Source organism: Nomia melanderi, chromosome 3, assembly GCF_051020985.1.
Source record: "Nomia melanderi isolate GNS246 chromosome 3, iyNomMela1, whole genome shotgun sequence".
In the NCBI taxonomy this organism is placed as follows: domain Eukaryota; kingdom Metazoa; phylum Arthropoda; class Insecta; order Hymenoptera; family Halictidae; genus Nomia; species Nomia melanderi.
In genome coordinates, this window is record NC_135001.1 from 11,316,033 (window position 1) to 11,329,541 (window position 13,509).

The 13,509-nt window shown below is 36.7% G+C and overlaps 1 protein-coding gene across 2 annotated transcripts in view; it reads right to left on the minus strand.

The window, feature by feature from the left end:
• The window catches only part of LOC116431763 (protein trachealess), a 231,128-nt gene that overhangs the window by 149,128 nt on the left and 68,491 nt on the right, over nucleotides 1–13,509 (minus strand). For both annotated transcript variants that reach the window (XM_076365510.1, XM_076365509.1), the window contains exon 3: nucleotides 9,253–9,300. In XM_076365510.1, coding sequence (XP_076221625.1) covers nucleotides 9,253–9,300 — 48 coding nt within the window. The remainder of the gene's footprint in view (nucleotides 1–9,252; nucleotides 9,301–13,509) is intronic.

The window sequence follows — 13,509 nt, forward strand, 5'->3', positions numbered from 1 at the left end:
GTGGTACTTTTTTCGCAAAGAGCGATCGGCAGCTCAGATTATTGTTATTAATCGCCATATTATCATTTAATTGATACTCACGCGGTAACTTATAAAAAGTGTAAAATATGCGGATCCCGCTAGCGGACGTGTATTCTTCCGGAGGGCCAAGAAAACTTTTAGCTCTTAAATCATGTTGGATAATAAGTCTTCGCGAACGTCCTAACTTACGGCGTGATATTTCACGATGATAGATACTATAGCCGAATATTCGCATAATCCTTTCTTTATATTGGTCGATCAGAGGAAAAAGATTTGTGGAGAAACATCGGCGCCCCGTGGCTAAGCGCATGGTTCCTCGCTAGCCCTCTAAATTTCTCACCATTTTGGTCCATATTTGCGAATGAAAACTTACTCGCGATCTTCTCAGTAAATTGAAGTTTTCTTGTACAGTTGTAACAATGTATATTGTTTCTGTATTTTTCTAACCCATTTGTCTTATAACATCAAGTCCGACTCGCGAAGAAAATTTTCAATCGAATTTGCCAGATCCGAATGTCATTTATTTATTTTTCATATAAATGAAATATTATTTGTCTGTTATCAATCTTCAAATTTTAGAGTAAACGTAGACGTAGAATAAACTTTAAACTCTTTTCCTATTCTACTAAATTATTAATGATGCAGTAGTTTTATCAAGCACAGTTGTGAAAGAAGTCATAGGACAAAGGGTACTGTCAAGTATTAGGACAATATTAGAAATTTTAATGAAAAATTTTATCTTCGAAGCATACCGTGTATCTATAATGATAGTATGATGATTTCACATTTTCAGGTTAATAAATGTGTGAATTATTTATATGGACCGTTTATTTTGAAAGTGGTGTAAGTCCATTTTCTCTTGTTTCGAGAAAATTAAAGATTAACATATCTGTTCATTAAAAAATGTAGGCAAATTATATGAAGCCTGGCAATGTTTCTATTGTTTTATGAATATGTTATTTGTTTATATAAATTTGTTTTAGGCGTATTTTACTAAACTGATGTATACTTACGGGCTGCAAATGGACTTACACCACTTTCAAAATTAGACAATTGTAAAAATTGTTTAATTTCAATTTTGAAAAAACAAATATAACTTAAAATATACTATTCATAATCAAAGTGTGTTAAATTGTTAAATGACTGTATAAAACAATAACTAAAAAATGGTACCTAACACTAAAAGTACCATTTTCCGAAAATATATTTATAATAAAAATGTGTCAAATTGTTAAATAACTTACGTTATACAATAATATCTAAAAAATGGTACCTAATACTAGAGTGCCATTTTTCGAAAATATATTCAATAATGAAAATGTGTTAAATTGTTACCTAACCTACCTAACATACCTAACCTACATACCTAATACATATCTAATACTTTCAAAATATTAATAATCGACAGATAATAAAATTTATACCGACCATCTTGACTGATTCGATAGTTTCAGTGTTAATCATCGTAATAATATTACTCGTATATGTGTATTCACATATTAAACAGCAAATTATTTAAAACGGAACGATCGTGAAAAGCTTTCTCATAAGTATGATGAAAAGTTATAAAACAGTTGAACATTATATATACATATAAGAAGTGACCGAGGTCCAGGTGTATACAACGCGTAGTCACGGCCCTGCATAGCTGTGGCCGGCGAGCGATGGCCGTGTGGCGCGAAAGTTCCGTTCGCGGACATTTTCTTACCCTATCCCAAAGAAAAACCGATGTCACGCTTCCCACGGGGGGGGGGGGGGGGGGTTCCTCTTCAGAAATGTCTGCAGAATCCAATGGTGCACAGCAAATTCGTGCTGGCCAACCCACTTTTCGTAGAAATGTAACAGAAGTGCATACAAAGTACGCGTATCTACCTTTTTTTAAACTTTGATCAACGTTTACAAACGTTTAATCATACACAAAATTCAAAATTTTTATAGCTATGTGATCGGGCAAGTTTCCTTTATTTTTTGCAACAAATTTTAACTGCCTATCGTTTTTAGTTTTCACGTAACACTTGGTTTTCTCAAAAATTCGACCGTTTTTACAAAATCCCAGTTTTTTCGAAAACTGGACCTGACCCAGCAATTTGGTGTTCGGATTCGTATTTAGGGTAAGGAACTCTATAAGAATTAAATAGTGGCTATTACAAAAACTAACATAGATCAAAATTTGTTCCACAGTGTTCTTAATGATAATAAATTATAGTTACTTTAAGCGATACAGTAGTTCTAGTGTTAAACACTACTTCCCTACTACCAATCGTCAATGTTTACAATAAACGTATACACGAAATAACCATCAAACTCATATCCTCGATAATTTCCACAAAATGTATACCAATCTCTGAGAAAGTTTATAAATTGTTCATCCATCACAGTCGCGAAAGACGCCACAGAACAAGGGGTCGATCACTCCGGATCAAAATAAGAAACCAATATACCCAGCAATCCGCCTCCAAACGCCAACAAACGGCCGCCAATGGAACAGCAGGGACGTTTAAACAGACCGCTAAAAAACAATCACCTCGGACAACTCAGAGGAACGAAGAGGACGAAGAAAGCTGGTCCGGGGCGGAGAACGAAGAGAGGACCGGTGCACAGGCACACGAGCTATACTTGAAGGGAGAAGAATGCGTGGTATAGATCACCGGTCTGGAGCGTAACGCGGGATTGGTTACGGTAGGCGAGAGCGTAGAAACGGGCATTGTGGAGGTTTCATAAGACGGGAGGAAATCGCGCGACAATAGAGAGACCGCTCTCTCTTCCCCTCTTCTTCTGCCTCTTGCATGGAACAGGGTAGACTCCGGAGGTGTCTCGGCATAAGAAAAGTCCTCTACGGAGTCGGAGTCAGAGTCGGAGTCGGAGTCGGAGTCGGAGTCGGAGTCTGAACAGGAGTAGACAGCGACACCAGCCAACTTCAGCCTGAACGGAGCCCGAGGGAAAAATCTCACTCGTCATTGTTTCGCCCGTTTCTCTTCCTTTCAGCGTTATTTATCGGCCGGTTGAATATTCAGCCGGCACGGGGACAAAACCCGGCCGGGACAATCAACTTACATTGGTACTCCGTGGCTTCCAGAGGAGTTGCCACTTTACTGAAACGCGGGGCCGCGCGCACGCTAGGACGTCGCTCGCCGTGGAGATATTGTTGGACGTCGTCGGACGCTCGGACGCGGCCGCGACGTCGTCAACGCGAGTACAATGCCGCAAGAACGGCGGAATGCATTAATATTAATAGTGGCACCGAACGAAGACCCCCGTAACGGTTGCGAGTCAGGTGAGCCGTTCACCGGGACGCGGCCCGAGACGTTTCGTGGCCGAAATTAAGAAGGTCTGAAGAATTCAGGAGATTTTTTTCATGATAGCTTCAGTCTCTGTTGCGGAGTTTTCGGGGTTTTAACAGTAAACGTACCGATACTTTGTGCAAGTCTGTTTATGTTGTAATTACTCGAATAATTGGTTGTGGAATAAAGGTAAACATGTTCGATTGTGAAGTTTTGTTAGTGGAAACAGAAAGGAAAACTGATGAATTGGATAATGTGAGACAATGTAAAAATTGATGTGAAGCTAAATGATTGAAAGAAGATGCGGAATTTTAAATGAAAGTTTAGTGGCGGTCATTTGGTTGCGGTGGGCTTAGTGTTGAGTAGTACGGGGATTGGGAAGAAATTTATTGTTTTTAGTGTCAATGGGAAATTTGTTTTACGTACACTTTGATTTCTATATTTGAAGTTTTTAAATATTGAGGAAGTGGATTTGATAAATGGATCTGTAGATGGGATATTGTTGTAAAAGTAAAAGGAAATTATAGTTTGGATTAATATTGGAAAATTGATGTAAAATGATGAAAGCGTTCTGTTGAAATTAAAAATATCGGATGTCTTTTTGAAAGGAGCGATTGTTTTATGAGAGGAAGAAATTTTATAGTTAAAATTGAAAGCATTTTTATATTGATTTTTTCGACAGTGTTTTTTTATCTTGTATTGTCAAGTTTGTTTTTTTTAAGTAATTTGTTGATAAAAGAGAGGATTGGTTTATGATTGCCGCTAAAAAGTTTGTAACATTCATTCAAAAGTATTTCGTGATTCTCAACTTACTTGCAACGACTAGCGAAAAACTGCAAAAAATACAATAACTCTTTGAAACATAGTTACCAGAGAAATCATTAGCAAGTTAATCCTCTTCCTCGTCAAATTTAAATATACTTAATTTATTTTTATACAACTGACATATTACTTATCTACTACCAATCTATAATCTTTAGATTAAACGCAGACACAAAACAAATATCAAACTCTTTTCCGTCTCTACGAAATTATTAACGATAACGTACGTACCTCTATCAAGCAGACTTACGAAGTGAATCATAGGGCAAGGGGTTAAAACAGAAATTTGTCACAATCTCACAGAAAACTATTCATCGACATCTTCGCCGCAATTTCGAAACGGAAGCCCGTATACCTACGTAAGTAGCTTACGATCAAAGCATGAATACAGGTCATTCTCGGCTCGTAATGCGTTTCCGAACGAAATTGTGATATTTCAACGGTGGCAAAGAATCCGGCCGGCAGCTTGTTACGTTGGCAGCACAAGAGGAGGCATACTTGCCATTCGATAAGGTTGTCGCCTGGAGCATTGGTTACGCCTCTGAGGTCGCCACCCGTTAACGCCCACGTAGGGTACCTTTCCTTTATCATCGCACCTTCACGGTTACTCGTCGTTCCGCCGCGTTACACGAACCTCCACAGTTTAACTGTTAAACCGTACCTGCTACGGACACCACCGCCATTAGTACGTGCGAACGTCCAATCAGTTTACCGGGATATTTTAATCCCGGTCTAGGTAATGCGCGGAACTGCCGCCGGAATGATCAACATGGACTCGATGAATCGTGATACTGGTCACTACTGTTCCACGAGATAACTTTGTTGTGCGTTAAATTGAAGTGAGTTCGCAATCAGAACCTTGGAATTTCACTGGTAAACGTACCTACATTCGGTGGAACGTTATTCATTTCAATACCAATTATACGAGTTTTGATTATGCGAAGTAACTACTTGCGTATGTATCTATTATCGTTTATGATCTAAAAAAAAAATTTTCCTGCTTCGAGTGTCCCATTTAGTGTAGCGAGCTTCATAATATCTCGCCTGGATTCTCTAATTAATGAGTTAGAATATTGACACTTTAGGGAAAACAGAAAGTAAATGAACTGAATATATTGCTTATTAATATAGGAATGAAGTATTTTCGAATGTTAATGTGTGTATGGTAAGCTTAAGTTTTTGGTAGTTTTAGAAAATGTAATTTCATTTTTAATAGATTTACAGAAATTGTATTATTCTTCTTCTCTAGATTTCTAAAGTAGAAAGAAAGGAGGATTTCCTTAATCGAAAGTTTCTTAAAAGAATTGTACTTTAAAGTTAAAAACACTATATTCTCTGTTTAAACATATGAGTTTCTTACGCCACGTATTTTATAAAAGTAAGAAAAATCCTTAAAGTGGCTAAAAATGATGCATCTACTCTAATCTTGGTAATATGTTTCACCGGAGAAGAGACCTTGGAGATTTTGACGGAATCTCGGGGAGAGATAAGAGAAGCCGCGTTGTCCTTCTGCCTCGGACCATACAACAATACAGGCTGATGAATTATTGTCAACATCAGAATGGGTTAGGACTTTCCGCAGAAATTTTATATATATATATATCTAAAAGGCGGCATCTTCATAACGCGAGCAAAGGTTTTGATAGTCTTGTAGGTTCAGTCCTGAAGAACACGGCGAGATGGGGAATAAGATATAGTGTGGCAGATGCTTTGTTGCGTACCGTGACATAGGCGCATGAGTCACGGTTGTATTAATTAAAGAAAACCGAGTGTTGTAGAATTCTTCGTTAATCCTGCTACGATCCGCAAGTTATCTGTGCACTTAAAATATTATTAAACAAATATAGGTAACCATTTTCTTCTACCATTTTCAAACTTAAAGTATTCTTCACAAAAACAGAATGTAATTGAATAAAAAAACATTGAAGGAACAAAACAGTGCTAAAAAAATGAAAACATGTTTGAATTCAAAATGACCTGAAGATCGTAAAAGGGTTAAGAGTTGTTAGACATGAAATGCATTATAGTAAATAATTAATGTACCATTTGTAGGTCTCATTATCCATACCATTGGATTTACAATTATAATAATAATTGTTCATAAGTGGTGTACATCACTTGCTATTCTTAGATAATCTTATCTTTTCATATCTGTAATTAGTATTCATACGTTTTTTATATAGGTCTATTATTTTCTTTTTGTGTGCAGAGCATTATTATACTATGTCTTTCGTCTCTTTTATTAGTAAATTAAACCTAATCATTCTACAAACAATTTTGTTAAAAGAATTCATTTCGTCTTTAGAATATAGTTTCTGGATTGTGATTCATAAATATTGTCTACATACATTGAATATTTTTTTCGTTATGTATTTCTAAAAGTTTTTGAATAATAATAATTTTAACAATAAATTCGAGAAATTAATATAAAGTTTCACTTTCGTATCATTTTAAAATCCGATTTTAATGTAACAAAAATAACACTTGAACATGTGAATTTAGATATTCGAAATTATTATAAATGTAAACTGTTTTCGTGTTCGATAGGACGAGTTTCAACTCTACATAATGAGATCTTCGGGTTTCAGTCTCTCATTAATTTAAATTACATGATAACCCCTACAAATATTACCGTAGCCCTAATCTACCCCATACGATTTACAGAAAATTAGCATACCCTCATGATACCATGTCCCTTCCGCATTCAAACACCTTCGAACAAGAACAATCTTCTAGAATCTATTCTTCCCATCATGTAATAATTTATTTCATCTCTACGACACTAACAGTAATCATTTAAATAAGTAAACTATTTATTTTTACACTTCAGGTATTAATATTTTGATCTCAGTAATTGCGGCACAAGAAAACTATTAGGGCTAGTAAGAGTAAGTAACGTCAATTGCTTGAAAAAAACAATGTGCAACATGATTGCTGTCGACTAAAAATATTTAATAACATAAATGAGTGAACAGTAACGTAATGTAAGAATTCTGATGGGAACTAATTAATAATTGCTCCTAGTTACCTTTAATACGAAGGAACAAGTCATATATAAAACATCCAACATTCTCGTGGCGCTTAACGTGTTAATTCCTTAGAAAAGGGACAAGGTGTCCACTTAAAAGGAGTTGCAGGACTAAACAAAGAGTGGGTGCGTGTGCGTGGGGCCAAGGGAGAAATAACGCAGCTAGCGGAATGGCTTAGGAAAGCTGATCTGAAGTCGGATCGGGCCACGACGAAGGTTGGACGTTCGCTGGTCGGTTGACCTCGTCGGGTAATAAGAATAAATGTGATTCTATTACGGGTTCAATTGTTACGGAGGCAGATAGGCTTTCTCCTCGGTGCCGAACGAGGGGTAGATGATCACTGTCGATAAGGCCGGAGGGCCAGGACGATTTTACCTGGGACCAGGCTGCCTTTTTCCGCGCCGATAGTGGCCGATATCGATATTCCGACGGGCACTTGGATTGCTCGCGAGATTATTACCGGTCATTGTCGGGATCGTGTGCGATCGTGGGGTTAATCAAATTTGCATCGTCGACGGACGCGACGATCGTCCGAGTGACACAACGTTTAACCTGTTTATTGTCGAACTGTAGGCTGAACGGGCTGATCGGCAAAGATTCTCGATTAATTGGAACGATCAAGTGGCTTTGTATGATGTTTTACGTGGTTGGTTGCGAGAACTGTCGAAGAAATTTTTCAATCATTTGTTGCAGTCTCGCGCGAGTCGTTTGTTTCTGTGAGATTGATTTCGACAAGAGGAAAGTTCAGAGTGTTGATTAACACTTTCGTCCCGAATGGTACACATAGGTATCAAGAACATTTTAAATTACTGGAAATCTAGAAAAGTAGACCTTGAAGATAAAGGAAAATTGTTCCACAGGGGGATCTTTGCTTATGGCTGACAACATAAATGCTAATTAGTTGTAAGTATATGTGTTTTGGTTGATTATTGTGCAGTCGTAAGTTTTTTTTCATAAAATTCATATTAAAAAGATACATATTCAGGGACGAAATGGTTAAATTTTCAGTTCTGTTGGTTGTATGTGAACATTTATTGTACGACGTGTGTTTGTGTAAATATTGTAAAATATTTTGTGATAAATCTCATTTATGAAAATTTTTATAAATGATTGGATGTGGATATACATGTTTTCTTGTACTTTAAAAATTTGCGTATGTTATAACATTATTAATGAAATTTTATAGTTAGAATTATCGTCATTACCGTTGAAAACAATATCCCCTTTGTCAAATGCGCTTAATTTACTGTAACATTGATATGTTTTTGAGTTTTTATAGTAGCTGTGTTTAATTGGGGGCTGCGGTTTTGTATGTCTATTATACTTATTATATGTATGCATCATATGAATTATATTTAGTGTATATTCAACAGGTATATAAGAAGAGTACGACATTGAAAATAAACTCGTATTTAATTATATGTACTGATAAAAAGGATTCAATTATTCACATATCAGAATGTTAGCCAATGTTATAAACTTAACTATGGAACCTATAAATTAATAAGAAAAAATTTCATTGGGCAATTTAAACATGTTTCACAATAAGAATTGCATTGCTCAGGTGCGCTAAGGAAGAATTAGAACAAAGTGAACTATACAATTTCTACACAAATAGAGTTCTAATCTACTAATCAACTTCGAATATTATCTGAATTAAATTGACCTTCAATACAACTACAACTACAAAATTTGAATACCTGAGGTATCTTCATTTATTATAAACAATGTTAATAAAACACTTTAAACAATTGAATAACAAGTACAAAAATGAACAATTAGAAGCTATATTAAAATATTTAAAATAATCAATAAGTTACTAAAGTTTATACTCGAGCAATAAAATTTAAGTTCTGGAATTCATAAACCTATATTTTCATAGGCTGATGAAACCAGAATTAAATAGGAAACATTACATATAAAATATTTCATCAAATCAATCACCAAGTACTTTCTAAACACCTAGAAAACAATACAATTCATTGTTTCCTATTTTAATGGTTCATAAACAGTGTAAACAAGAATTACAGACAAAATCTAAATCGAAAGCGACACGAGTTAAGCTTCGTCAAGTAACTCAACATCATGAACGTACTCACCGTGCGTTGACAGAGGTAGGATTTCCAACATCGTCCATGGACGGTTTCCTAGAATGAAACCATGAATGAAATTCGTTATTGTTCGCCTGCAGCTGCATAATCGCGGGGTATTTATACGTGCTGTACAGATTCGGTGTTTGCCACATTCTGCTGTACATTTCCGCGTCCATTAGTCCCAACCTCTTTCTACCACCTCTCCCAGTATAAACAACAATCCTTTTACAATACTTTCCCTCGTAAACACCACGCAAATGTCCGAACCCCCATTCACAACATTAAAAGTTCACCGAACAACAAACCACCACTATCATTCTCCTACTTCAACAACAGATCACCAGTAAGTCTCATCCGGTTCACCATAAAATTACAGTCCGTCTTCTTACAGGACTAATCTCACTTCGTTCGTCTAATGTTTCATCTTACCGGACCACTAGCCTACCAAAAACACTATACATAATTCTCTAATTCATTGAATGTTTCAAAGGCCCCACTAGATCAAAATTCTCCCTTGATTCTCGGAAAGTTTCGCTTTTAATTGGTATGACGCGTGATCGGAAAGCGACGGGCACGTGGTCGACCAAGGTGTGCCAGTCGTGAGGTACAACCCCCAACGCGCGGCGCGAAGAGGGAAAGAAAGGGAGGACGCGCGCGAGTAACCGCGATCGGGAGCGGAACTTTTGACAGGCGCAACACGCACGCGGTCTGAGGGCGTGTGCATAAGTGTCATCGAGTGGAGGCGCGTGTCGGCCTCATGCTCGGCCTTGCCGCAGCCACCCCCGTCAAATATCATCCCCACCAGTAGAACGACTTCGCTGCGCGCGCCCCACGCGGCACGCTTCGCCTACCCCATCGAGGAGCGGGGATGCTTTCACCCCTTGGACTCGGGTATCGCGACGGTTTCACGGACCCTGGAGAGGAAACCGTGCCGCTCTTAATTGTGAGAAACTCTTGCGGCTGGCTGATAATGGAGGAACCGCCAGGAGGATGATTATTACGGACACAGTCGGGAGGAGGGTATTTTTGTAACCTATTTTACGTCGGTGTACTTGCTTGGGTGACATGTTTGCGATAAAACGTTTTACTAGTAGTATGCTTCCGTTGTAGAGTAACGGTGGCTAATATGGAATACTAAAATATTTTGAAAAATAAATAGATTGTGTTAGTTATCGTGGGAAATGTTTCGTTTGTAATAGAAAACAACTAATAGTTGGACATTAATTAGAAATTTGCCACCGATTGCGAAGCATTTTTGTATCTGGTAGTGTATACGATTTTCTGAGAGATGAGTTAGATAGTTACATTTCTTCATGTAGGTAGTCTAACAAATTCTACTTTTTAATGATTTATTATTAAACATGTTTGTTTTTCATTATTCTAAAGATATTTTCCGTAAATTTATTTTGTTCTTAAAATTGTTGTTATTTATCTAGCGTAATACATGGATGTACAAGTATATATATTTATTAACCACTTGTCCTATGATTTTCTTCACAGTTGTGGAAGAAATCATAGGACAAGAGGTTATTAAAAGGTTAAACTATGCCTACGTTTATTTTGAATGTTGAATATGAACATTTCAGAGAAATTTAAATTGCAGATATACACTGGCGATTCATTTAATTTACCACTATTGTAGAGTACCCCTTAACCCTTTTATATCTATGGTTCAGCTATCTCGTGTCATCTAATTATGACGCTAGATGTGTCGTCCGAAGGTTAGGGGTGAAAATCTTTGCCCAGCTACGGAGGGGTTAGCCGTATTGATGAAAGTTTTATTCGTAAAAGCAATAGATTTATCAATGATGTTAGAAATTCTTTTCTTCAAAAAAATTTCTGTAAATCCGACGGTTTAGATAATCTCTAAGAATATAATCCAATTGGATTTTAATCGATGATCCTCCCTTCGTCGTCGAGTGGAACTCTCGGATGTGTAGAGGGGTAACGTTGTAGCGTCGGCGAGTATACGCAATCCACCATCGAGATAGGTCGTTTTATTGGCATCGTGCCCCTTCTGATCTCAGGCAAATGAAGATGGAGTACTGACTTTTTGTATACCGTGTTAAAATAAGGGCATGATCGTCGAGTTGCGAGTACTTGTGAAGCAGAAGCGTCACCCTTGTTCTTTCACTTTGTATTCTTTGTAAATACTTAAACACCTATCATGTACATACAATCTGGAGGCTTCCTCCAAAATATAATAAAAGTTCCTAATTTTTAATTCAGTAGTGTTTAGAACATTAATTTTTACTCTGGTGGTAGAAAGACATAGATTGAAAATAGTATTAAGTTACTGACATAGGACGAAGATTGATTTTGTTTCCTAAGGATTATTATAATTGTTCATTTACTATTATTATCTCTTTTCTTGTTCTATATCACATTTACTGAATATTCGCTTTAGTAGTACTTCTCATTATTTCTCTCAGGAATATTAAATACTAAATAATTGGAAAAGCAAAAACTTGTAAACTTTCCAATGACACACGCAATAGAATAGATATGTTTGTTTCTTCTCCCGAGAAACAAATGCCACCTCTAATTTCATAAACTGAAATATCTACATTAGTTTTTTTGATAATGTACAAGCAACTGTCAAAACGAGTTTAACGAGTAATAAATACACACAGTTGGTATGCAGTACATGACTAAACTTGTTTCAGCGGTAATTTACACATAACCCGAAAAATGTATAGTTTACATAATATATACGTTCGCTAAATTATGCAACACGTGCCAATCATTCCAGTATAAACATGATAATTTACTGGTAAGTATGGAAAATTGAACCTAATTATGAACGATACATCAATTTAAAATCCTTATTTTTGCTCAGCCGCGTATCGATCATATCGAAATCTAATAATCGTTAGGTTACGTGTCGCGGTGAAACGACACGGGGCACTTTCACTTGTTTAATAATGAAGCATGTATCTGCGTCCCATTAGCGAACGACCGATACCTTTCCTACGAAAGAAAAAGTGAAGCGTAGCCTGGTTACACTAGCTTTTATAAATCCTTAACCGGAAACTAGTCCGGCTGGTAGACATCTACGTGAGCAGTTAGGGAGCCAACCACTTTGACTGCCTTTTACGAAGACGTTTCCTATGCTGTACTATTACAACACGATGATGCTCATTGCCACCGACTTACTTGCGGCATAAGTGCTAATGAGCGAACTCGTTCATTCGTTTTATTTTTCTGCTCGCCGCAGAACGTTTCTTATCCTTGGAGATTGATAGACGTCCCAAGGTATTTCATACGATTAGACATAATAGACTGCGCTAAAAAGTTTGTATTCCATTAAGCTGCTGCTATGTCTCGTGTTTAATGCACAGATTAACGAACAAATTGTTCTGTGATGTACATGGACCCGGAATGTTCATCCAGTTTGATTTTAAGCCACTTGGTAAGTTTTAATAATATATTAGCTATAATTTTATTTAATAAATTATTAGATTTAAAATATTGAATGTTTTATTATGTTGTACTTATTACAAGTTCAACACGTATTGTAGTGAATAATTTGTGAATGACGAGTGCTATTTATCTCTTACTTATTAAATTAAATTTAATTAATACAAATATTCTTTAATTTATATTACATGATGGGAAGAAGTATATAACAAACATTTTCCCTTGATTCACTCTCCTTTTCTAGAGAATTTTTTTTATACCGCCACTGGAATCGTTTAATCACTTGGCCAAGGTCAAGTACTTACATGATTAATGTTTATTAACCTATTACATGGTATATAATCGATGCTTATTAAAAGTTAGTACCTATTGCATAATTATTATTTATTATATGCTATTTAATGTAACTCATGAATATACAATTGTTTATATAAGTATATATAATTAGCAGTATTTAATATTTACTTATTTATTATATATATATTCATATTTCGTCGAAAAAATTCGATATACAGTTGCCTTTAATTTTGCCCGGCTAAAACGGCCAAGTCGACCACTGTACGACGATCACCGAGAACTAGCACGGACGATACCGCAAAAATGGATTTGGAGCGGATCGTATTGGATCGGGTCGGAACGGTATGTAAAAAAAAAGGAGGTTCGCGGAGTTTCGCGAGGATGGCATCCGCCGGTCGGCGGGGTACACAAGAAAGAAAATCCTCGGTCGAAGGGGTTCAGAACGGAGGGCAGACGTAAGTATCCCGATACCAAATTAAATGATAGGCCGCGGTGCGCGCCGCTACCGGAGACCTGTCCTCATTCCAGCGCCATTTTCGGAAAACA